General features: G+C 45.3%; 1 protein-coding gene across 1 annotated transcript in view; it reads left to right on the forward strand.

Moving 5' to 3' along the window:
* LOC145349952 (protein mono-ADP-ribosyltransferase PARP12-like) overlaps positions 1–24,427 on the forward strand; it is a 43,873-nt gene that overhangs the window by 5,102 nt on the left and 14,344 nt on the right. The window contains exons 4-8 of the mRNA XM_080198679.1: positions 2,937–3,026; positions 11,676–11,799; positions 17,362–17,530; positions 19,634–19,745; positions 23,432–23,528. Coding sequence (XP_080054805.1) covers positions 2,937–3,026; positions 11,676–11,799; positions 17,362–17,530; positions 19,634–19,745; positions 23,432–23,528 — 592 coding nt within the window. The remainder of the gene's footprint in view (positions 1–2,936; positions 3,027–11,675; positions 11,800–17,361; positions 17,531–19,633; positions 19,746–23,431; positions 23,529–24,427) is intronic.

The raw sequence follows: 24,427 nt of genomic DNA on the forward strand, positions 1-24,427 counted from the left end.
CTCCTCACCACCACCACCACCAACCCCACCCCACCACCCTCCGGCACCTCTGCTCTTAAAGCTCTCACCCGTGGCACAGCTGGTAATTCAGAAGTTGTACGAATGAAGTAGTGGCATATTGTAGGTAAAATGTTAGAATCTGTCATCAAGGAGGAAATAGCGAGGCATCTTGAGGGGAATTGCTTGATAGAGCAGACGCAGCACGGTTTCGTTAAGGGGAAGTCGTGTCTGACAAATTTACTGGAGTTCTATGAGGATGTGTCTAGGGCGGTGGATAGAGGAGAGCCGGTGGATGTGGTCTTTCTTGGTTTTCAGAAGGCGTTTGACAAGGTGCCTCACAAAAGGTTATTGCAGAAGGTAAGGGGGCATGGAGTTGGGGGTAGGGTGTTAGCGTGGATAGAGGATTGGTTGTCAAATAGGAGGCAGAGAGTGGGGGTTAATGGGTGCTATTCGGATTGGCGGTTGGTGACTAGTGGAGTGCTCCAGGGGTCAGTGCTGGGGCCTCAGCTATTTACCATTTATATAGATGATCTGGAGGAGGGAACTGAGTGTAGGGTGTCGAAATTTGCTGATGACACCAAGATTGGTGGAATGGCAAATTGCGCGGAGGGTGTGGAGAGTCTGCAGAAGGATCTAGATAGGCTGGGCGAATGGGCCAGGAACTGGCAAATGGAATGTAATGTTGGCAAGTGCGAGGTGGTCCACTTTGGTAGGAATAATGGTAGGAGGACCATTACTTACATGGCGAAAAACTGCAGCAGGCGACGGTGCAGAGGGACCTCGGGGTCCTTGTGCATGAGTCGCAAAAACCCAGCCTGCGGGTGCAGCAGGTGGTCAGGAAGGCTAATGGGATGCTGGCCTTCATAGTGAGGGGGATTGAATATAAAAGTAGGGAGGTTTTGCTGCAACTGTATAGGGCATTGGTGAGGCCGCAGCTGGAGTACTGTGTGCAGTTTTGGTCACCGTACTTACGCAAGGATATTTTGGCCTTGGAGGGAGTGCAGAGGAGGTTTACTAGGCTGATTCCGGAGTTGAGGGGGTTGAGCTATGAGGAGAGGCTGAATAAACCAGGCTTGTACTCGTTAGAGTTTAGAAGAATGAGGGGAGATCTCATTGAGACGTATAAGATGATGAATGGGATGGATAGGATAGAGGTGGAGAGACTCTTCCTGCTCAGAAAGGACAGTCGGACTAGGGGGCACAGCCTCAAGATAAAGGGGGGACGGTTTAGAACGGAGTTGAGGAGGAACTTCTTCACTCAAAGGGTGGTGAATCTCTGGAATTCTCTGCCCGTTGAAGCGGTGGAGGCTACCTCGCTAAATATTTTTAAGATGCGGGTTGATGGGTTTTTGATAAGCGAGGGGTTTAAGGGTTATGGGGAGAGGGCAGGAATGTGGAACTGAGCCACGACAGATCAGCCATGATCTTATTGAATGGCGGGGCAGGCTCGAAGGGCTAGATGGCCTACTCCTGCTCCTATTTCTTATGTTCTTATGACAGGAAAATTGGTCAAGTATTTGGTACAAAATAAGGAAAGCTGACTCCGCATAACCTAAGATATGAATAAGACCAGAGAAGGTCAAGACCTGATAAGGCTGACTCCGCATAACCTAGAGCTGTATAAGTGAGACAAGATAAGGCCAGGGATGAAGGAGTCACCGACCTTCCTCTGTTCTATCAAAGGACAAGGTAAAGGTATGGCTGATGAGACAAAGAGTTCTAGGAGGTCTACTGGTTGTACCATGATTTATAACATTGCTTATGATGCTATTACCGATCGAATTCTTCAATAAGCTCTGGTCACACAAACTGATAATGATTATGTATAAATACCGAACTGATTCTTTATGTTAGTGTGGACTTGACAAAGAATTAGCACGTCGTAACGACGGCTCTCTGAACTCAAGTTTTTGCCAATACTGCTTGCAGTGTTTTGTAAATAAAGACAAGTTATTTTGTTGGAATGAACTTTGTTGAGTCTCCCTATCACAGTCAAGAAGCAGGAAAATTTCCACTTCAACTATGGGTTTGAACCCCACTCTGGGGCTCGGAGCTGGCAATGTACACCAACCCTTCAGTGTGTTACCCAGAGAGTGCAGCACTGTTGGAGGAGACGATGCCTCTCCTCTGCACACCACGCCCCTCCACACCACGCCCCCCACCCCGCCCCCGCCACATGCGTGGCTGTGATGAGGCGTCCGGTGGCACCAGTTCGGAGAAGAGCAAGGGAGTTTCTCCCCAGAGTCTGAACCAAGGCCGTGTCATGGTGCGTTGCTGTGCTTGTGGGAGCTTGCTGTGCTCAATTTGGCTGCCGTGTCTCCCATATTCCAGCAGTGTCTCCACGCCGGCAGTAATTAATTTGCCACAAAAGCATTCTGGGACGTTCATAGAAATCCCGACAGTGCAGAAGGAGGCCATTTGGCCCATCGAGTGCACCGACAACAATCCCACCCAGATCCTATCCCCGCAACCCCAGACATTTATCCTGTTAGTCCCCCTGACACTAAGGGGCAATTTTGCATGGCCAATTAATCTAACCCGCGTATCTTTGGACTGCGGGAGGAAACCAGAGCACCTGGAGGAAACCCACGCAGACACGGGGAGAACATCCAGACTCCACACAGACAGTAACCCAAGTCAGGAATTGAACGTGGGTTCCTGGCGCTGTGAAGCAGCAGTGCTAACCATTGTGCCACCGTGCCACCTCAGAGGTACCAAATTATAGCCAGTACCCTGGGTCAGGGACAGGGGTAAGGAACACGAGTATGGAGTCTAACTGAATAGCTCTTTCAGCCTAGCACAGACACCAAATGGCCAGCTTTTGTGCAGTTTGTGATACAATTGTTAATATTCTGCATTCACCAATCATAGGACAAGGAAAAATAATGCGATTTCTGTATTGGCTAAAGGGCGATCTTTGTATCTTTTTGTTCCAGTTAAGGAACCATCATCCGATCACCCCCTCAGTAACGCGGACAGTGAGGAGATCTGCTTGTTCTTTCTGAGGAAGCACTGTTCCTTCAAAGGTATTGAGGACTCAGCCACTTGATGTGCTGGAATAAATTTGGGTGGGTGGGGAACATGAATCTGAACTTTGGAGTGTTGTGCAATGGGGGGGCGGGTGGGGGGAGGGCAACAGGTTGTTGGCCAAAGTTCTGAAGAAGCAGTGTCAGAAATCCTGGCTACCAGCAACCTTAGGCACTCTTAGTCGACTTAAGTGCAAACAGTGCTAGACACCATGGATAATCCAATGTGAGGCCTTGTACACAAGGAGAAAGCAGCCTGCAGTCATCCTGCAAGGGTTTCTGAAGTTACAAACAAACAGCTTGGCAATTATAGTCAATTACAGCAAATCAGAAACAAGCAATTTTTCCAATCCTTCATTTGCATACATACTCGCCAATTAAATCCTGGCTTTTCACCCTTTCTCATTCGATGAAAAACTGACTGCTGCTAATCCTTCATTTGCATAGCATATCCCCATATCTCACCTTTGGTATTTGTTATGGAAAAATCTGGTCATGCTCAGCCTCTGGTGAAGGTGGAAAAGCAGAATGTTATGGGGCCTATGCAGATGAAGCCTGTTCATGCTGAATAGCAGACATTGTCTCCTCTTGAAGGTCTATAAGCTGATAAACATTTTCCACTACTGTACAGAGAAGGCATGGAGCTTTAATCTGAATATTTTAACTTCCACAGAGTCATAGGGTCTCTAAACGTTAACTCTGTTCCTCTCTCTATAGATGCTGCCAATTCCGCTGAGAATTTCCTTCCATTTTAGCCCTACTGCCTCTGTTTCATATTCAATGTGTAAAAAAGGGCCTAACTCTAACCTCCAGTTTTACTCAGTAGGTTTGACCCACAATTCTCCAGTTCAGTGCTCACATTCTAACTTGTAGTCGCTTTATAATCAGCAACATATTCATTTTAAAGAATTCAACCTTCTTCCCATTAGAAAGACTGGCACAGTGGTTAGCACTGCTTTCTTACAGCGCCAGGGACCCGGGTTCGATTCCCAGCTTGGGTCACTATCTATGTGGAGTCTGCACATTCTCCCCGTGTCTGCATGGGTTTCCTTTGGGTGCTCCGGTTTTCTCCCACAGTCCAAAGATGTGTGGGTTAGGTGGACTAACCATGCTAAATTGCTTCTTAGTGTTCAGAGATGTGCAGGTTAGGTGGATTGGCCATGCTAAATTGCCCCTTAGTGTCCCAAGATGTGTTGGTTAGGTGGATTGGCCATGCTAAATTGCTCCTTAATGTTCAAAGATGTGTTGATCAGATGGATTGGCCATGCTAAATTGCCCCTTAGCGTCCTGGGACGTGAAGTTTAGAGGAATTAGCAGGGTAAATATGTGAGGTTACAAGTCTAGGTGGGATTTGTTGTTGGTGCAGACTTAATGGTCTGAATGGCCTCCTTCTGCACTGTAGCATCTCAATGATTTATCTATTTGGGATCCATCACTGCTGCTGCCACCATGTTGGATATTGGTTGGTCTTGTTTCAGACTGATTATTGAGACATTAGTATGTCCAAACCAGAATGTGTTTATTATCTGCAACTGAACTATGTACAGCTACCCAGGACTGGTTCAAACATTGCTGAAGCCATGAACGTTCACCCTCTTGACTCCTCCTCATGTGGTTATGGGAGGTGCTATTTACATAGTCCCAAACATAAACATTTATAAACCCTAATACATCAGACATCCCAGAGTGCTTCAAAAAAGTGTTGTCACTGTTGTAATGTGGGAATCATAGAATCCCTACAGTGCAGAAGGAGGCCATTCAGCCCATCGAGCCTTCACTGACTCTGACTTTTGCATAATCTCATATATTTACCCCGCTAAGCCTCCTAACCTGCACATCTTTGGACACTAAGGGGCAATTTAGCATGGCCAATCCACCTAACCTACACATCTTTGGACATTAAGGGGCAATTTAGCATGGCCAATCCACCTAACCTACACATCTTTGGACATTAAGGGGCAATTTAGCATGGCCAATCCACCTAACCTACACATCTTTGGACATTAAGGGGCAATTTAGCATGGCCAATCCACCTAACCTACACATCTTTGGACACTAAGGGGCAATTTAACATGGCCAATCCACCTAACCTACACATCTTTGGACATTAAGGGGCAATTTAGCATGGCCAATCCACCTAACCTACATATCTTTGGACACTAAGGGGCAATTTAACATGGCTAATCCACCTAACCTGGACATCTTTGGAGTGTGGGAGGAAACTGGAGCACCTGGAGGAAACCCACGCAGACATGGGGAGAATGTGCAGACTTCCACCTGAGGCTGGAATTCAACTGGGTCCCTGGTAATGTGAGGCAGCTGTGCCAACCACTGTGCCACCGCGCCGCCCAAGTGGCCGCTAAATTGTGCACAGCAAGATTCAATAAGCTAATGATAAGATCATCTGTCTTATTGGGGTTGACTGAGGGATAAAGTAGGGCCGGACACTGGGGTAAATGGTTTCTTTCTTCTCTGTGATATTGCTATCAAAAGGTTGATGTTAAAACAGAGAGAATCTTGGATTTTGCCAGATTTATAAATGTGATGAAGTCCATTCTGCTCATCAGAAAACTGGAAATAGCAGCCCGGAAGCAAAGGATGATTTGTAATTCAGAAGGTGGCCATTCAGCCCATTATGCTCTTGCCAGCCAATCCAATCTCACCTTCCAACAGATATACAGAGCCCTGTGGATTACAGCATCTTGAATACATCTTTTTTTTTATTCATCCGTGGGACATGGGCATCGCTGGTTGGCCAGCATTTATTGCCCATCCCTAGTTGCCCTTGAGAAGGTGGTGGTGAGCTGCCTTCCTGAGACACTGCAGTCCATCAAGGAGGGAATTCCAAGATTTTGACCCAGTGACAGTGAAGGAATGGCCGATATATTTCCAAGTCAGGATGGTGAGTAGCTTGGAGGGGAACTTGCAGTTGGTAGTGTCCCCGTGTATCTACTGCCCTTGTCCTTCTAGATGGAAGTAGTTGTGGGTTTGGAAGGTGCTGTCTAAGGATCTTTGGTGAGTTGCTGCATTGCATCTTGTAGACAGTACACACGGCTGCTACTGAGCATCAGTGGGTGGAGAAATTGAATGTTTGTGGATGGGGTGCCAATCAAGCGGGGCTGCTTTGTCCTGGATGATGTTGAGCTTCTTGAGTGTTGATGGAGCTGCCCCCATCCAAGCAAGTGGGGATTCCTGACTTGTGTCTAGTAGATGGTGGACAGGCTTTGGGGAGTCAGGAGGTGAGTTACTTGTCACAGTATTCCCAGCCTCCGACCTGCTCTTGTAGCCACTGTGTTTATGTGGTGAGTCCAGTTGAGTTTCTTGTCAATGGTAACTCCAAGGGTGTTAACAGTGGGAGATTCAGTGATGGCAACACCATTGAATGTCAAGGGGTGGTGGTTAGAATGTCTCTTATTGGTGATGGTCATTGTCTGGCATTTGTGTGGCACAAATGTTATTTGCCACTTGTCAGCCCAAGGCTGGATATTGTCCAGACCTTGTTGCATTTGAACCTGGACTGCTTCAGTATCTGAGGTGGTGCTGAAACAGTCCGTGTTCAAGTGCAACAAGATCTGGACAATATCTTAGCACCTAGACAACACCTTAGTGTCCACAGTTGTGTAGGTTAGATGGATTGGCCTTGGGAATTGTCTGGGGTCACAGGGATAGGGTGGGGGGGGGTGGTGGTGGTGGCGGTGGTGAGGGCCTGGGTAAGGTGTTCTGTCAGAGAGTCGGTTCAAACTCGATAGGCCAAATGGCCTCTTCTGTACTGGAGGGATTCTATGATGGTTGTGTTTTATGCTCTTCCAGCATAGCCTCCCTGTTCTTATACACAAGATCTGGGAGGGAGTCCCATAAACCTTCTTGACCAACCCTATCTACCAATCCAGCTGCTCCAGGAATCTGTGGACGTTTGTTTGCGAGTCCCTCTATTCCTCTGTACATTTTCCAAACACTAACTTATAGCTGCCTGGGGAGGTGCCTGTCTACCTGATGTTACCAAGGCAACCAACAGCTGACCTTTGAGTCTGCTTGCTTATGGCAGTAACTAAGAAGCATGTGATTATCTCTTACTGTTTTGTTTGGCACTGACCCAACTAACCTAATCTTTCACTAGTCACCTTGCGTGGCAGCTATTGAGACAGCACGCACGGTGGCACAGTGATTAGCACTGCTGCCCCACAGCGCCAGGGCTCTGGGTTCAATTCCCAGCCTTGGGTCACTGTCTGGGTGGAATCTGCACATTCTCCCCATGTTTGCATGGGTTTCCTCCAGGTGCTCCGGTTTCTTCCCACAGTCCAAAAGACGTGCTGGTTAGGCGCTAAATTCTCCCTCAGTGTACCCGAACAGGTGGCAACTGAGGGATTTTCACAGTAACTTCATTGCAGTATTAATGTAAGCCTGCTTGTGATACTGATGAATAAACTTTAAACTTTCCTGTCTGCTGTGACACCCCTGCCAATGATGACAGCAGTTTACACTCGACAGAAAGGTCATCACCCTGATCCCAGCGGGGCTGATGTTTATTCATTGCGAGTTTCCAAAATAGCTCCTCATGCCAACCCAACAGGCCCATTTCCAACGGGAAGTCATTGGGCCCCGGGGGCAGGAGATCCCATGAGGTCCCGGAGCACTGGGGACTTGCTTCCTTTTCTTTCCTTCTCTGCCGCTGCTCTGCCTCACGGCAACACCTTGTGACGCAAAGCGTGATGCAGCTCGACAGACAGGTTGTCACCATTTTGAATGGCAAGGTCCTTCCAGCCCCAGAAAGTTACAATTCCACTCAGTCCACCATCGTTCATTCTCTACTCCGTGGTCTTGTTTGTCCTGAGCAAATACCTCACCTCCCCGCATTGTCTCCCATTTCCCCCTTTCCTGCCCACTTGACCACCCCTCTGATGTGTTCCTGCTTCCTCCTCACCATTCACTGCACGGCCAATTTCTGTAATCGTACCTTAATCACACCTGTTACATGGCAGTCTAAGTCATTGATTATATAGCACACTGAGCCCTGCGGAACTCCCCCCAGAAACAACTACCCTTTCAGAAATGTATCCAGTGACCATAATCTTTGGATCCTGCCACTCCTTCCAGTCTGTTTATTAACGAAAGGCACAGTGGTTAGCACTGCTGCCTCACAGCGCCAGGGACCTGGCTTCAATTCCAGCCTTGGGTCATTGTCTGTGTGGAGTCCGCACATTCTCCCTGTGTCTGCATGGGTTTCCTCCAGGTGCTCCCACACTCCAACGATGTGCCAATTAGGGAGATTGGCTGTCCTAAATTGCCCCTTGGTGTCAGGGGATTAGCAGGGTAAATACTTGAGGTTACGGGAATAGGGCCTGGTTGGGATTGTTGTTGGTGCAGACTCGATGGGCTGAATGGCCTCCTTCTGCATTGTGGGCATTTTATGAACTGTTCTCCTCGCACTCCAGCCCTCGAGTGGCTGTAGAGACAGATTCCCGGGCAGTTCACCCCTTTGCCCAGGGCCACCTGACCTGTCCTCTTAAAGGTGCTACACCCCATGAACGTAATAAGCATGACCTTCCCCTCATAAATCCATGCTGATTAATTCATGCCTGTTGAAATGCCGATTTACGCTGTGTTATAATTCAGGTCAGAAACTCCAAAACGTTTCATGAAGACCGTGAGACATAGGAGCCGAATGAGGCCGCTCGGCCCATTGATTCTGCTCTGCCATTCAATCATGGCTGATATTTTCCTCATCGCCATTCATGACCCAGTCTTCCCCCTCACAAGGCAGGGTCATAAAACGAATCCCAGAAAGTACTGGAGGCCCACTCAGATCGAGACAACGAGGGATGGGCAATGATTCAGGGGAGGCAATGGCCTAGTGATATTATTGCTCATCTCTTAATCCAGAAGCTCAACTAATATCCTGGGAACTCGGGTTCGAATCCTGTCAATGATGGAATTTGAATTCAAGAAAAAATATCTGGAACTAATAATCCACTGATGACTATGGAATCGTTGTTGATTGTCAGAAAAACCTATCTGGTTCACTCATGTCCTTGAGGGAAGGAAATCTGCCATCCTTACCCGGTTTGGCCTACATGTGATTCCAGAGCCACAGAAATGTGGTTGACTCTGAAATGGCCGAGTGAGACATTCAGTTCAAGAGGCAATTAGGGATGGGCAATAAGAACATAAGAAATAGGAGCAGGAGTAGGCCATCCAGCCCTTCGAGCCTGCCCCGCCATTCAATAAGATCATGGCTGATCTGTCGTGGCTCAGTTCCACTTTCCCGCCCTCTCCCCATAACCCTTAATCCCCTCTCTTATCAAAAACCCATCAACCCGTGTCTTAAAAATATTTAGCGAGGCAGCCTCCACCACTCCAACGGGCAGAGAATTCCAGAGATTCACCACCCTTTGAGTGAAGAAGTTCCTCCTCAACTCCGTTCTAAACCACCCCCCCTTTATCTTGAGGCTGTGCCCCCTAGTCCTACTGTCCTTTCTGAGCGGGAAGAGTCTCTCCACCTCTATCCTATCCATCCCATTCATCATCTTATATGTCTCAATGAGATCTCCCCTCATTCTTCTAAACTCTAACGAGTACAAGCCTAGTTTATTCAGCCTCTCCTCATATAAATGCTGGCCCAGCCAGTGATGACCATCCCCCACGAATGAATAAAAAAATACATCCCCTGAAATAATAAAGGGGGAAAAAGTCCTCCAGCACTGTTTCCGTCAACTTGAGCAGGTTGGAAATTGCTCGTGTTATTTCTTCAGTTTATATTTAGTCACACTATTTACCTACTTTTGTGGATGCTAAGCACCTTATCTATCTACAAAGACCATAAAACTCCCTCATCAAAGTATCGAACTGTTTGACTGTTCCAGAGGTTTAGCCCGCAGTGTTCAAGACAGCTCCAGATGTTGCTCACCCTTTCAGACATCTGTCCAGATTTCACCATTCTGACACTTTGTGCCCATGTCGTAAGGCCACAGTTTGGCTTCTGCTATATCCCTTTGTTCCCGATATGTGGGTGTAAGATGCCCAACAGCGATGCAGTAAGTGCTGGAGTCTCTTTTTGCTCCTGAAAGGCTTCCATAATTTCCATGTAATTGTACAGCAAAGAAGGAGGCCATTTGGCCCATCATGCCTGTACCAGCTGTTTGATAGGGTGTACCTAAGCCGCCCAATGTCTGATCTTCTGGTTCTTATTGCAACCCCTAAACCTAGGCTCAGCCCTTGGTGTAGAAGACTGTGTTCTTCTGAGAATCTAATGAATATTTAAGCAGATCCCTGGTTTGGAAGGTTAACCACATGGAATTGGCCCACATTAAAGAGGAATTTTTCCTGGTCTGTTGGAATTCCCAGACCTGACCACCCAAAGGATCATTTGTTTTCTCTGATTAAGTGTCTTACTCCAGATAGAATGAGCTCACACCCATCAGCTACTCATCAGAGCTTCTCACCCCAAGAAGCATTAAGCTGGGACATGAAAAAGACACATGAACTAGGAGCAGGAGTAGGCCTTCGATCCTGCTCCACCATTCAATAAGATCGTGGCTGATCATAGAATCCCTACAGTGCAGGAGGAGGCCATTCACCCCCTTGAACCTGCACAGACCACAATCCCACTCAGACCCTAGTCCCGTAATCTCACCCTTCTAATCCCCCTGATACTGAGGAGCAATTTAGCATGGCCAATCCACCCAACCTGCACATCTTTGAACTGTAGGAGGAAATTGGAGCCCCCGGAGGAAATTATTGTATTCATTGTATTCATAATCATATAATCCCTACAGCGCAGAAGGAGATCATTCGGCCCATTGAGTCTGCACCGACTACAATCCTACCTAGCCCTATCCCCATAACCCCATACATTTATCCTAGTTAGTCCCCCCCGACACAGAGGGAGAATTTAGCCCAGCCAATCCACCTAACCTGAACATCTTTCAGACTGTGGGAGGAAACCCGGAGCACTCGGAAAAAACCCACGCAGACACAGGGGAACATGCAGACTCCACACAGACAGTGACCCAAGCCGGGAATCGAACCGGGGTCCCTGGCGCTGTGAGGCAGCAGTGCTAACCACTGTGCTCATAATAGCTTTTAGCCCAAAGCCTCATCTAAATAGCAAAGATACCAAAAGAAGACACAGATTCCTGAAGAAGAAAGAAGACAGAAAGATTACGGAAGATAAAACCTGGTTGTAATTTTGAGTGTGATTAAAAGGTCTATTTTTTTGTTACTAAGTGACAATTTTATTTATCTAAACAGCATTCCATTAGAATCGTGTTTTGTTTGGTTTGTTAATAGTCTAGTTAACCTCTTCACTGTTAGTTAGATAAATAGTGTTAGTTGTTGATTTTACAGAGAAAGTTCCAGGTAGTTATTTTGATTTAACCACGAAAAGCTGCTGAACAGCAGATCGTAGTATTCCTCACAAACTTTTAGCAGATTATAAAGCGAGGTACCCCTCTTTGAGTGGGTAGGTGTTAGCTCTTGGAGACAGGATCTACCTCCCCTTTTATGACAACATTCTCTGAATTGCTTTCACTCTCTGTACATCCTTTGTACGTTTTACCACATTTACATCCAAGGAATTTGAAACACGTGGAAGGGAGAGGGCAGCAGAGAATAAGCTGTAATAATCTCCTTGCCTGTTTGTGTTTCCCTCAGATCGGTGTAAGCTGGTTCACTTTAAGCTCCCTTACCGATGGCAGGTTTATGATGAAACATGGACAGATCTCTCTGACATGGAGCAGATTGAAAAGGATTACTGTGATCCCAAGATCATCGCCAGGTAAGGCTGCAGAGTCAAGCTGTCTAAGACTTTGCCTTCCCAAACCCGAGTTACTGGCTTCTCCATTAGATTCGTACAATCTTTATCCATCTTTCTAATTTGATCTTGACTTGATTTATTATTGTCACATACATTAGTGTACAGTGAAAAGTATTGTTTCTTGCGCGCTATACAAAGCATACCGTTCATAAAGAAGGAAAGGAGAGGATATAGAATGTAGTGTCACAGTCATAGCTAGGGTGTAGAGAAAGATCAACTTATTGTGAGGTAGGTCCATTCAAAAGTCTGACGGCAGCAGGGAAGAAGCTGTTCTTGAGTCGACTGGTATGTGACCTCAGACTTTTGCAGCTTTTTCCTGACAGAAAAATGTTTGTAAAATTATAAAAGAATTATAAAATGCTAAGAGTTGTACAGTTGCATGGTCTGTTAAAAAAGGTAGTTTTTTTTACTTATTAAAAAAAGGGAAATTGCAGGTGCATGTAGAACATTGTTTTGCGAGGCTAGGCAGCAGAGTTGCCGAGACAACACGCTGTTTTTGAGGTTTGCCCAATTAGTTTAAGTTAGGCATTTGAATAACAGCAGCCTATCAGATTTGAATTTGATGTCTTGGTGACCTATAAAACAATCCTATTGTGGGGATGTTGCTATATCATCAGGGGGTATAAGAGACAATGGGGGCAGTGACAAACTGGAGAAGAGCACCTGCCAGATGACAGCTTAGGTCAGCTTTTAGAGAGAGAGAGAGACACTGGCTGACTGTCATAGTTGCACCTATGTCTTAAAAGAAAGCTTAATCTCAATAGCGAAGACACAAAAGAAGCCGCAAATTCTAGAAAGAAGGACAAAGATGGAAGATTCCGGAGGACGACAATCCTGGCTGTATTTTGAGATTGACTAAAAGTTCTTTTTTTTTGTTACTCAATGGGAATTGTATTTAAAACAGCATTCCGTTAGAGTAGTAGTATTATATTCAGTTTGTTAATAGTTTAGTTAAATTTGATTGAGTTTTTTGAAGGGATAACAAAGAAGGTAGATGAAAGCAGTGCAGTTGATGTTGTCTACATGGACTTTAGCAAGGCCTTTGACAAGGTACCGCATGGTGGGTTGTTGCATAAGGTTAAAATCGTGGGATCCAGGGTGAGGTATCTAAATGGATTCAAAATTGGCTTCTTGACAGAAGCCAGAAGATGGTTGTAGAGGGTTGTTTTTCAAACTAGAGGCCTGTGACCAGCGGTGTGCCTCAGGAATCAGTGCTGGGTCCACTCTTATTTGTGATTTGTATTAATGATTTGGATGAGGATATGAAAAGCATGGTTGGTAAGTTTGCAGATGACACCAAGATTGGTGGCATAGTGGACAGTGAAGAAAGTTATCTCCGATGGCAATGGGATCTTGATCATTTGGGCCAGTGGGCTGACGAATGGCAGATCGAGTTTGATTTGGATAAATGCGAGGAGATGCATTTTGGCAGATTGAACCAGTGCAGGACTTACTCTGTTAATGATAGGGCATTGGAGAGAGTTACAGAACAAAGAAACCTAGGGGTACAGGTTCATAGCTCCTTGATAGTGAAGTCACAGGTAGACAGAGTGGTGAAGAAGGCATTGGGCATGCTTGGTTTCACTGGTCAGAACATTGAATACAGGAGTTGGGATGTCCTGTTAAAGTTGTACAAGACATTGGTAAGGCCACACTTGGAATACTATGTGCACTTCTGGTCACCCAATTATAGAAAGGATATTATTAGACTAGAAAGAGTGCAGAAAAGATTTATCAGGATGCTATCAGGACTTGATGGATTGAGTTATGAGGAGAGACTGGATAGACTGGGACTATTTTTTCTGGAGCATAGGAGGTTTAGGGGTGATCTTGTAGAGGTCTATAAAATAATGAGGGGTACAGATCAGCTAGATAATCAATATCTTTTCCCAAACGTAGGGGAGACTAAAACTAGAGGGCATAGGTTTAAGGTGAGAGGGGAGAGATACAAAAGGGTGCAGAGGGGCAATTTTTTCACACAGAGAGTGGTGAGTGTCTGGAACAAGCTGCCAGAGGTAGTAATAGAGGTGGGTACAACTTTGTCTTTTAAAAAGCATTTAGACAATTACATGGGCCAAATGCAGGCAATTGGGATTAGCTTAATGGTTTAAAAAAAAGGGCAGCATGAACAAGTTGGGCCAAAGGGCCTGTATCCATGCTGTAAACCTCTTTGACAATGAACCTGTTCACTGTTAGTTTGATAAATAGTATTATTTATTGATTTTACAGAGAGAGACTCGGGTTATTTTGATTTAACCACTAAAAGTTACTGAAGAGCAGCTCATACTATTCCTCCCATTCACTTTAACAGATTATAAAGTGAGGTACTCCCGTTTGAGTGGTTAGGTGTTAGTTCTCAGAGAGGGGATCACCTCCCCTTTATAACAATAGCATAGATTATGTTATTGCTGAAAAGAGAGACATGTTGTTGAAGTTTTTTGCCTTACACTCATCAGGACAAACACAAGAATACATAATGTAAGAAATAGGAGCAGGAGTAGGCCATCTAGCCCCTCGAGCCTGTCCCGCCATTCAATAAGATCTGATAATGGTTCAGTTCCACTTACCCGCCTGCTTCCCATAACCCTTAATTCCCTTATTGGTCAGAAATCTATCTACTTGTGACTTAAACTAAATATCAAATTCCAAACAATCATGCCAATTTATAGTACAGGCTGCTGATTGATTGTGAGTTGATGAGCTATTGGGTCCCCAAACCCTATCCTCCTGTTCTATAAATTATTGTGATTGTTTGGAAACTTGGCATTATTGCATTTGTCCTGATGAGTGCAACATGGAAAACTTCGACAACATGTCTCTCTTTTCAGCAATAACATAATCCCTACTATAAAAATAACATTTGAAATTTGGTATTCTTACATTTGTTCTGATGAGTGTGAATTGGAAAACTTTGACAACCTGCCTCCCTTTTCAAAAATATTCAAGTTCTGCCCTAACAAGTGTTATGAAGTAAGGTGGATCCTCCCCCTGAGAACTAGCTGCTAATCACTCAGAGGAGTCCCTTGCCTCATAATCTATTAAAGTGTGTGTGAAGTGGTGCGATCAGCTTTTCAGTAACTTTTCATTGTTAATCCATCACTCTATCTAAAGTCAACAAGTAATTTGTTTATCTAACTAATAGTGAACAGGTTAATAGACTATTCACAAACCAAATAAAACACGATTCTAATGGAATGCTGTTTAGATAATTACAATTCCCACTTAGTAACAAAACAAATAGAATTTAGTCACTCTTTACATTATAACCAGGTTTGGCATCTTTTGCAAAATTCTGGGCTTTCTCTGATAATTCCTCTGTCTAGAACCTCTGCCTTCTTTGGTATCTTCACTATCGACATGAGGTTTGGTCTTAAGACATAGGTGGGGCTATTAGTCTGGCAAATGGCAGTTGCTGTCTCCGCTTATTGTCCCATTCTTTTATACCTGTGATGACATATCAATATCCCCACAATATGATTGGTCCCCAGTTGCCAAAATCATCACATTTAAATCTAATAAGTTGCTGGTTCCAAGTGCCTGATTTAAACTGATTTGCTGAATTCAAAAGCTTGTTTGTTGTCTTGGCAACACTGCTACTTGGTCTTTCGATACAAATGTTTCATTCTGGGCCCTCCGTGTACTTGCGTTTTTTAACTTTCTAAGCACAGAACTAAAACACCACCTTCTAACAGGCAAACACCAACTTCATAACATAGGGGACCGTATGTTTATACAATGCGATGCCAGAAGGATTGATTAACCTCACTGCCTGTATCAATTTGCATTATTATATAAACCCCATCTTTCATGAGGTGCATATGGCAAAGTTTTATCTCAATTTCTTTACAACTAAGGTCCACAGGGCAGAGGGAGGGTAGTGGAAATGTGGTTTCATCGTCAGGATAGGGACTTGCATTTATATAGCACCTTTCATAACTTCAGGATGTCCCATCATGCATTACAGCCACTGAAGTGCTTTTGAAGTTACCATTTATTGTAATAAACGCAAGACTGGGTTTACACATAGCAAGATCCCACAACAGCAACATGCTAGTGACTAGCTATTTGTTTAATGATGTGGGATGAGAGATGAATGTTGCTTAGGGCACTGGAGAAAGTGCCATCACTTTGCATTGATGTAGCGCCCTGGGATATTTACCTCAAGGTTGTCCAAAAGATGACAGTGCAGCACTCCTTCAGTACGGAATTGGACTCTGAGCCTAGACCACGGGTTTACAGAGGTGGGGTTGAACCCAGAACCTTCTGATTCTGAGCTGCCAGCACTACCACAGCAGGCCAGGTGTTTCTGAATGACTGGAGGGGCTGTGGCGGAGACAGGGCAGAGGTAATGTCGCTGGACTAAACATGCAGAGAGCCCCAGGCTAACACTCTGGGGGCACAGGTTCAAAACTCACCACAGCAACTGGTAGAAATATATTTTTAATATATAGTGGAATTGAAAGCTAGTTTCAGAGATGGTGACTGTAAAACTGTCATCGATTGTTGGGGGAAGAAACCATCTTGTTCATTAATGTCCTTAAGGGAAGGGAATCTACCATCCTTGCCTGGTCTGGCCTACATGTGGAATCATAGAATCCCTATGGTCAATCGAGTCACCAAAAACAATTGCACCTAGGCCTTATACCTATAACCCTACATATTTACCCCACTAATCCCTCTAACTTATGCATCCCGGGATGCTGAGGGGCAATTTAGCGGAGCCAATGCACCTAACCCGCACATCTTTGGACTGTGGGAGAAAACCGCAGCACCTGGAGGAAACCCATGCAGACATGGGGAGAACATGCAGACTCCGCATAGACAGTGACCCAAGCCAGGAATTGAACCCGGATCCCCGGCGCTGTGAGGCAGCAGTGCTAATCACTGCGCCACCGTGCTGCCCTTGGAGAGTCAGTGCAGAGCTAATGGGCCGAATGGCTCGCTTCTGCACTGTCAGGATTCTATTATTTCTCCAGAGCCACAGCTTTTAACCACCGCTCTGAAATGTCCGAGCAAGACTCGGTTCAAGGGGCAATTAGGACGGGGGAATAAATTTTGACCCAGCAAGCGACGCCCATGTCCCCGTGAAAAGAATAAAGTTCACATTCGCCGGAATGAAAGCTGTTATTAAAAAGGTGAAGAAGAGAGGGCAGATTTTTAAAAATTTACTGGGGAATAAGGGGCTCAGAGAGGCAACGGATTGCAAAGTGGACATTGTAGATATTGGTGGGGAGGGGTTTCCTTCCTTCTGGAGGGAATTACTTGCTGATGATAATATCTTGTGGTCCCACCATTGTCAATGCGGTTTCCTGGCAGCGTGGAGTGCATTCGACAGAGGGGGTGGGGGTGCAAGGGTGCTGTTGGCGGGACTGGAAGACCCAACTGGCATGAATGGCAGCAGGAGTTCAGCAATTGATCAGAATGCGTTCCAGGTTGTAAAGTACAGAGAGTCCGCTGGTGGACGTGGTTCTAGATTACTGGATATCACCGAATTACAACTGAGCCTTTTGTTTCCTGTGCCAGGTACAGCCCTCCCGCTGTTAACTTCCAGACCATGAGCAGCAGCGGGAAGAAGGTGAGGCGTCTCTCCACTGTTTCCTCCGTCACCAAACCTCCCCACTACACCCTGACCACCGAGTGGCTGTGGTACTGGCGGACCGACACTGGGGACTGGATGGAATACGGAAAACAGGTCAGCTTCTAGTGTGGCGACCGGGGGACTTTCACACTCATCTCACTGCAGTGTCAATGTAAGCCTAAAACCAAAAGAGAAAGTGCTGGAAAATCTCAGCAGGTCTGGGCAGCATCTGTAAGGAGAGAGAAGAGCTGATGTTTCGAGTCCAGGTGACCCTTTGTCAAAGCTAAAAAGCAGAGAAAGTGGGGGATATTTACACTGCAGGGTGAGGGAATGAACAATGAGTCATAGCCACAGAAACCAGGGGAGAGGCTGCTAATGGCAGCCCATAGAGAGAATAGAAGGTGTGAACGGCCAAATGGCAGAGAAACTGAAATCAGAGGGTAAACTGTGACAGATGGAGATGTGGGGGGAGATGGGAGAGAGGTAAAATAGAGAAAATGGGGGAAAGGAGAAGCAAAGGGGGAGAAAAGGTGTTGCAGGTAAAAGACACCTTTGGGACTGTTAGTGAGTCAAAGTACAGTAGATTTATTTCAAAAGCTTTTGAGAGATACCTGATACCTATCAGTGATTTACCAGGCTTCTCACTGAACATAAATAAGTGTGGGTATTTATACATCTTGATTCTCAGCATCAGTCACGATGCAAACTCTGGCACCAGTCAGGATCCGCAATGCTTCTGCTTCCAGCCACGATGCAGCTCCCGGCTTCAGCCAGGACCCGCAGTCTGTCTGGCAGCTTCAGTCACGACGCAGCCATCAGTGCCGTCACGATCCACAGCTTTTCCAGCAGCTTTGGCAGCTTCTCCATTGAAGTAACTTGTGTGGTTGTGGCTTCCCAACAGGAGTCCTCCTGTCAAATAGCCGTTATCACACTCTACCATCTGCAGCTGTTTAACTATGTTTAACTAGTACAAACAGGTAAGGTTTGTAATGTCTGCAAAATAACATTCACATTTAACTATCTGTCTTTATGGAATTGAAAGTTAAAGAATGAAAGACATGAACAAGTAAGGAAAACATGAATCAATAATTTATATTGATACCAGGAGCAGTATAAGCTTGAGGAGATCAGCCATGAGGAAGGGTTATGTTTGTGATATATGCTAGATACAAAATGCATTAAATTCATTAACCCTTTCCCTACTTCAGGGGGAAAGAATGGAGGGGAAGAAAATTAAAGAAAGATGTAAGCTTGCTTGTGACACTAATAAATAGACTTTAAACTTAAAACACAGAATCCCATCGACAATATGGAAGGAAGTGGCTCATTTGGACCCTCTGATCAATGCTAGTCCACACAAGCCTTCGCTCACCCTCCTCAGTGGAACTTTCCATTTGTGTCTCTCTCGTTAAGCCTTCTCTTAAATACATCATGTCAGGGTGACAAGGTGGCACAGTGATTAACACTGCTGCCTCATATCACCAGGGACCAGGTGCTATTCCTGGCTTGGGTCACTGTCTACGCGGAGTCTGCACATTCTCCCAGTGTCTGCGTGGGTTTCCTCTGGGTGCTCTGGTTTCCTCCCACAGTCCAAAGACATACTGGTTAGGGTGCATTGGCTGTGCTAAATTCTCCCTCAGTGTACCCGAACAGGCGCCAGAGTATGGCAACTAGAGGATTTTCACAGTAACTTCATTGCAGTGTTAGCATAGAAACATAGAAGATAGGAGCAAGAGGAGGCCATTCAGCCCTTCAAACCTGCTCCACCATTCATCACGATCATGGCTGATCATCCAACTCAATAGCCTAATCCTGCTTTCTCTCCATAACCCATTATCCCATTCGCCCAAGTACTGTATCCAGCTGCCTCTTCAATACATTCAATGTTTTGGCATCAACTACTTCCTGTGGTAATGAATTCATCACTCTTTGGATAAAGAAATGTCTCTCAACTCCATCCTAAATGGTCTATGCCCGATCCTCAGACTGTGATCCCTGGTTCTGGACTCCCCCATCATCGGGAACACCCTCCCTGCATCTACCCTGTCTGATTCTGTTAGAATTTTATAAGTGTTAATGTAAGCCTACCTGTGATAGTAATAATAAATAAACTTTCCCGACACTTCTGTTCTTATTTTGGATTTCCATCACCCAACGGTATTTTGCTTTTGGGGCCACTCTTAGTCCTGACAAGCCTCTTGTGTTGTTCTCTGACAGCAAGATTCAGACACAGTCACATCGGCCGTCCTGGAGAATGTGTACTTGGCAGACAGCAAGGAGAAGGCGGTCTTCCTCATCGGGACTTGTCACTACATTGTGGACTTTGAGAGTAAGTGGAGGAACTCAATTTACATTCATCGACTCTGCAGGATTTCTTTTCAATCTTAGCTTTGTAAAATGACAAAGGATGACTGGGATAAATCTTACACAAGCCTCAGAATCTCTCAAAGCTCTTTCTTGGCCCCCAAGCACTGTAGAAAAAGCAGTACTTTGCACAAATTAAGAACCCACAAGGGTAGTTTTATAAATCAGTCTGTTGAGGAAACAACTCAGGAATAAGTTAATTTTAATCTGATTTGCTTTGATTTATTATTGTCATAAGCATTGAGATAAGTGAAAAATATTGTTTCTTGTTCTATTATAGAAAGGATATTATTAAACTAGAAAGAGTGCAGAGAAGATTTACTAGGATGCTACTGGGACTTGATGGTTTGAGTTATAAGGAGAGGTTGGATACAAAAGACACAAATGTCTGAGGTCACGTACCAACCGACTCAAGAACAGCGTCTTCTCTGCTGCCGCCAGACTTTTGAATGGACCTACCTCGCATTAAATTGATCTTTCTCTACACCCTAGCTATGTCTGTAACACTATATTCTGCACTCTCTCTTCTCTATGAACAGTATGCTTAGCCTGTATAGCATGCAAGAAACAATACTGTACCCCAACACATGTGACAATAATAAATAAAATCAAATTAAATACAGGATTTGGGACGTCTTGTTGAAGTTGTACAAGGCATTGGTAAGGCCACACTTGGAATACTGTGCGCAATTCTGGTCACCCTATTGGAGAAAGAATATTATTAAACTAGAAAGAGTGCAAAAAAGATTTATTAGGATGCAACCGGGACTTGATAGTTTGAGTTATGAGGAGAGGCTGGATAGACTGGGACTTTTTTTCCCTGGGGCGTAGGAGGCTGAGGGGTGATCTTATAGAGATCTATAAAATAATGAGGGCCATAGATTAGCTAGATAGTCAATATCTTTTCTCAAAGGTAGGGAATCTAAAAGTAGAGGTTATAGGTTTAAGGTGAGAGGGGAAAGATACAAAACAGCCAAGAGGGACAGTTTTTTCACACATAGGGTGGTGAGTGTCTGGAACAAGCTGCCAGAGGTAGCAGTAGAGGCGGGTACAATTTTGTCTTTTAAAAAGCATTTAGACAGTTACATGGGTACAACGGGTGTAGAGGATATGGGCCAAATATGGGCAACTGGGACGAGCTTAGTGGTTAAAAAAAAAGGGCGGCATGGACAAGTTGGGCTGAAGGGCCTGTTTCCATTCTGTAAACCTCCATATCTCTATAATAAGACAAGACATCCCATTCATAGAGTACATAGGGAAGAAGGAAAGGAGAGGGTGCAGAATGTAATGTTACAGTCATAATTAAGGTGCAGTGAAAGATCAGCTTAATGCAAGGTAGGTCCATTCAAAAGTCTGAGGGCAGCAGGGAAGAAGCTGTTCTTGAGTCAGTTAGTACGTGACCTTGGACTTTTGTATGTCATATTATTCAATGAGAAAGGGTTAATTAATAACTATTTAGCAAAGGGGGCCACTAGGAAAGAGTGAGCATAACATGATGGAATTTCAGATTGAGTTCAAAAGTAATTTAGGTACGTCTGAAACTAGGATCTAACAGAGCAAACATTTTTTAATTCATTCATGGGATGCGGGCATTGCTGGCTGGGCCCCTTGTTTACTACCTATCCCTGAGGGCAGTTGAGAGTCAACCACATTGCTGAGGCTCTGGAATCACATATAGGCCAGACTGGGTAAGGACGGCAGATTTCCTTCCCTAAAGGACATTAGTGAACCAGATTGACCCATCAACAATCAACAATCGATAATGGTTTCACAGTCATTTAATTCCAGGTTTTCTTTACTGAATTCAAATTGCACCCTTGGCCATGGTGGAATTTGAAGCTGGATCCCCAGAGTATTACTCTGGGTCTCTGGATTACTAGTCCAGAGACAATACCACTGAGCCACTGCCTCCCCACATAGATGTGAGGGGATTGGATGAAGGCTGATTAGGAAATGATATTAATCGAAAAGTAGAATACTGCAAGAACTGGGATTCTGAAATGATCAGATAATTTGTATTTTGTGATGATGTGTAGATGCCGGCATTGACTGGGGTGGGCACAGTAGAAAGTCTCACAATACCAGATTAAAGTACAATAGGTTTATTTGGTAGCACAAGCTTTTGGAGCGCTGTTCCTTTATCAGGCGAGTGGAGAGGTGGATTCACAAACAAGGCATTTATAGACAAAGACACAATTGCAAGATAATGATTGGAATGCGAGTATTTACAGTGAATCAGGTCTTTATAAGTACAGACAGCGCCAATAATCTGCCTCTCCTGATGAAGGAGCAGCAGTCCAAAAGCTCAAGATAAAGGGGGGGCAGTTCAGAACGGAGTTGAGGAGGAACTTCTTCACTCAAAGGGTGGTGAATCTCTGGAATTCTCTGCCCGTTGAAGTGGTGGAGGCTGCCTCGCTAAATATTTTTAAGAAGCGGGTTGATGGGTTTTTGATAAGAGAGGGGATTAAGGGTTATGGGGAGAGGGCGGGAAAGTGGAACTGAGCCACGACAGATCAGCCATGATCTTATTGAATGGCGGGGCAGGCTCGAAGGGCCAGATGGCCTACTCCTGCTCCTATTTCTTATGTTCTTATGTTCTTATGTTCATGTTCCAAATAAACCTGTTGTGTTTTTTTGTGATGTCAGTCAAGGGGTAACTAATGCCCAAAACGCTGAGGGGAAACCCCCTCCTCTTTTCTGAATCCCTCTGTGGGGCCATTCACATTCACATCCATCCAACAAGGCAGACAAATCCTTTGCTTTTTCAACCCTGCTGAAAGACAGCACGTCTGACAGCGCAGCACCCCCTCGATACTGCACTGAAATGTCAGCCTGAAGTGTTAGTGCCGAGATCTCTGTAACGTGACTTGGTTGCACGTTTGCCTCTGTCATTTAGATTCCTGACCTCACTCGAGCAGGATCGAAAGGAAGTCAGATGGCAAGTTGAATATAGTTTTTGCAGGAGTGTCTGTCAGGATAATGAACGGGAGTGGGACCATGTCCCACAATCCTACTGACCTACAGGCAAGGGGGTCTTTTCCGTGTTTATAACTCAGGGATCTGGATGCTGACGCAGAGCTTGTGACACTCTATGAGCCTTAATAGAGTTTGTAAATAAAATAGAATCTGGTGAAGAGACGCTGGCCTCTGCTGAGTTATTGCGCAGTCCAGTCTCACATTACCTCTATCCACAGCTGTAAGATTGACCGATTAAAGTATTGGGAGGTTAAACACTGGCAGGAAACTCCACAGTTGTGCCAAACTGCCAGCCAGTATGAAACTCAGGCACACTCCTGGGACCCGGCCTCAGTTATTGTTTGGAGTGAGGAGCTAGGTTGTGTTTTATAGAAATAATGGAGGGAGGGTCATTTATATAAACCCTACAGTGCAGAAAGAAGCCATTTGGCCCATCGAGTCTGCACTGACCACAATCCCTACTCCCATATCCTGACATATTTACCCATTAATCTCTCTAACCAAGCCCCTCAGGACACTGATGGGCAATTTTTAGCATGGCCAATCAACCTAACCTGCACATCTTTGGAGTGTGGAAGGAAACCGTGGGATATTGTGCAAATTCCTTGCCTTTCTGTTTAGCAATTACAAAGAAGTAAGTGATCGTTTAATTGTGACATTTTCCTCCTTATTCAGCAATGATCCAAAGAAACGTGCTTTGTGGGACGTGCAGGGAGGTGCGAAGGCGTCCTCGCTTTGTTTCGGAACAAGAAATGGAAAGGCTGATGTACAGGTATTGACGCCAGGTCGATGACACAGTGGTTACACTCACAGCGTCAAAGACCTGAGTTCGATTTCCGGCTTGGGTCACTGTTTGTGCAGAGTCTGCACGTTCTCCCTGTGTCGGCGTGGGTTTCTTCCAGGGCAATCCACCTAACCAGCACGTCTTTCAGGCTGCAGGAGCAAAACCAGAGCACCCGGAGGAAACCCGTGCAGACACAGGGAGAACGTGCAGACTCTGCACTAACAGTGACCCAAGCCAGGAATTGAACCCGAGTCCCTGACAGTGTGAGGCAACAGTGCTAATCACTGTGCCACCATACCGCCCCCAAGGTTAAGGTCAAGACTGACCCTCCAGTGCAGTACCGAGGGAGTGCTGCACTTTTGGAGGTGCCGTCTTTCAGACAACCATTGAACCTGGCCATTCAGGTGGAGATAACAGATCTTATGGGACTATTCTGAAGAAGGGCAGAGAAGTTATTCTCCAGCCAAAAACTATCCCTCAATCTTTAAGACTCTTAGCCGTGTAGAGGATCAGAAGGACCTTGGGGTCCGGGTCCACAAGACTCTTAAATCGGCCTCGCAGGTAGAGGATGTGGTTAAGAAGGCGTATGGTGTACTGGCCTTCATTAATCGAGGGATTGAGTTTAGGAGTTGGGAGATAATGCTGCAGCTTTATAAGATCCTAGTCAGACCCCACTTGAAGTACTGTGGTCAGTTCTGGTCACCTCATTACAGGAGGGATGTGAACGCTATTGAAAGGGTGCAGAGGAGATTTACAAGGATGTTGCCTGGATTGGGTGGCATTCTTTATGAGGATAGGTTGAGGGAGCTCAGTCTTTTCTCCTTGGAGAGGTGACCTGATAGAGATGTAAAAGATGTTGAGAGGTATTGATAGGGTGGATTCTCAGA

Source organism: Carcharhinus amblyrhynchos, chromosome 11, assembly GCF_965287045.1.
Source record: "Carcharhinus amblyrhynchos chromosome 11, sCarAmb.v2.hapA, whole genome shotgun sequence".
Lineage (NCBI taxonomy): Eukaryota > Metazoa > Chordata > Chondrichthyes > Carcharhiniformes > Carcharhinidae > Carcharhinus > Carcharhinus amblyrhynchos.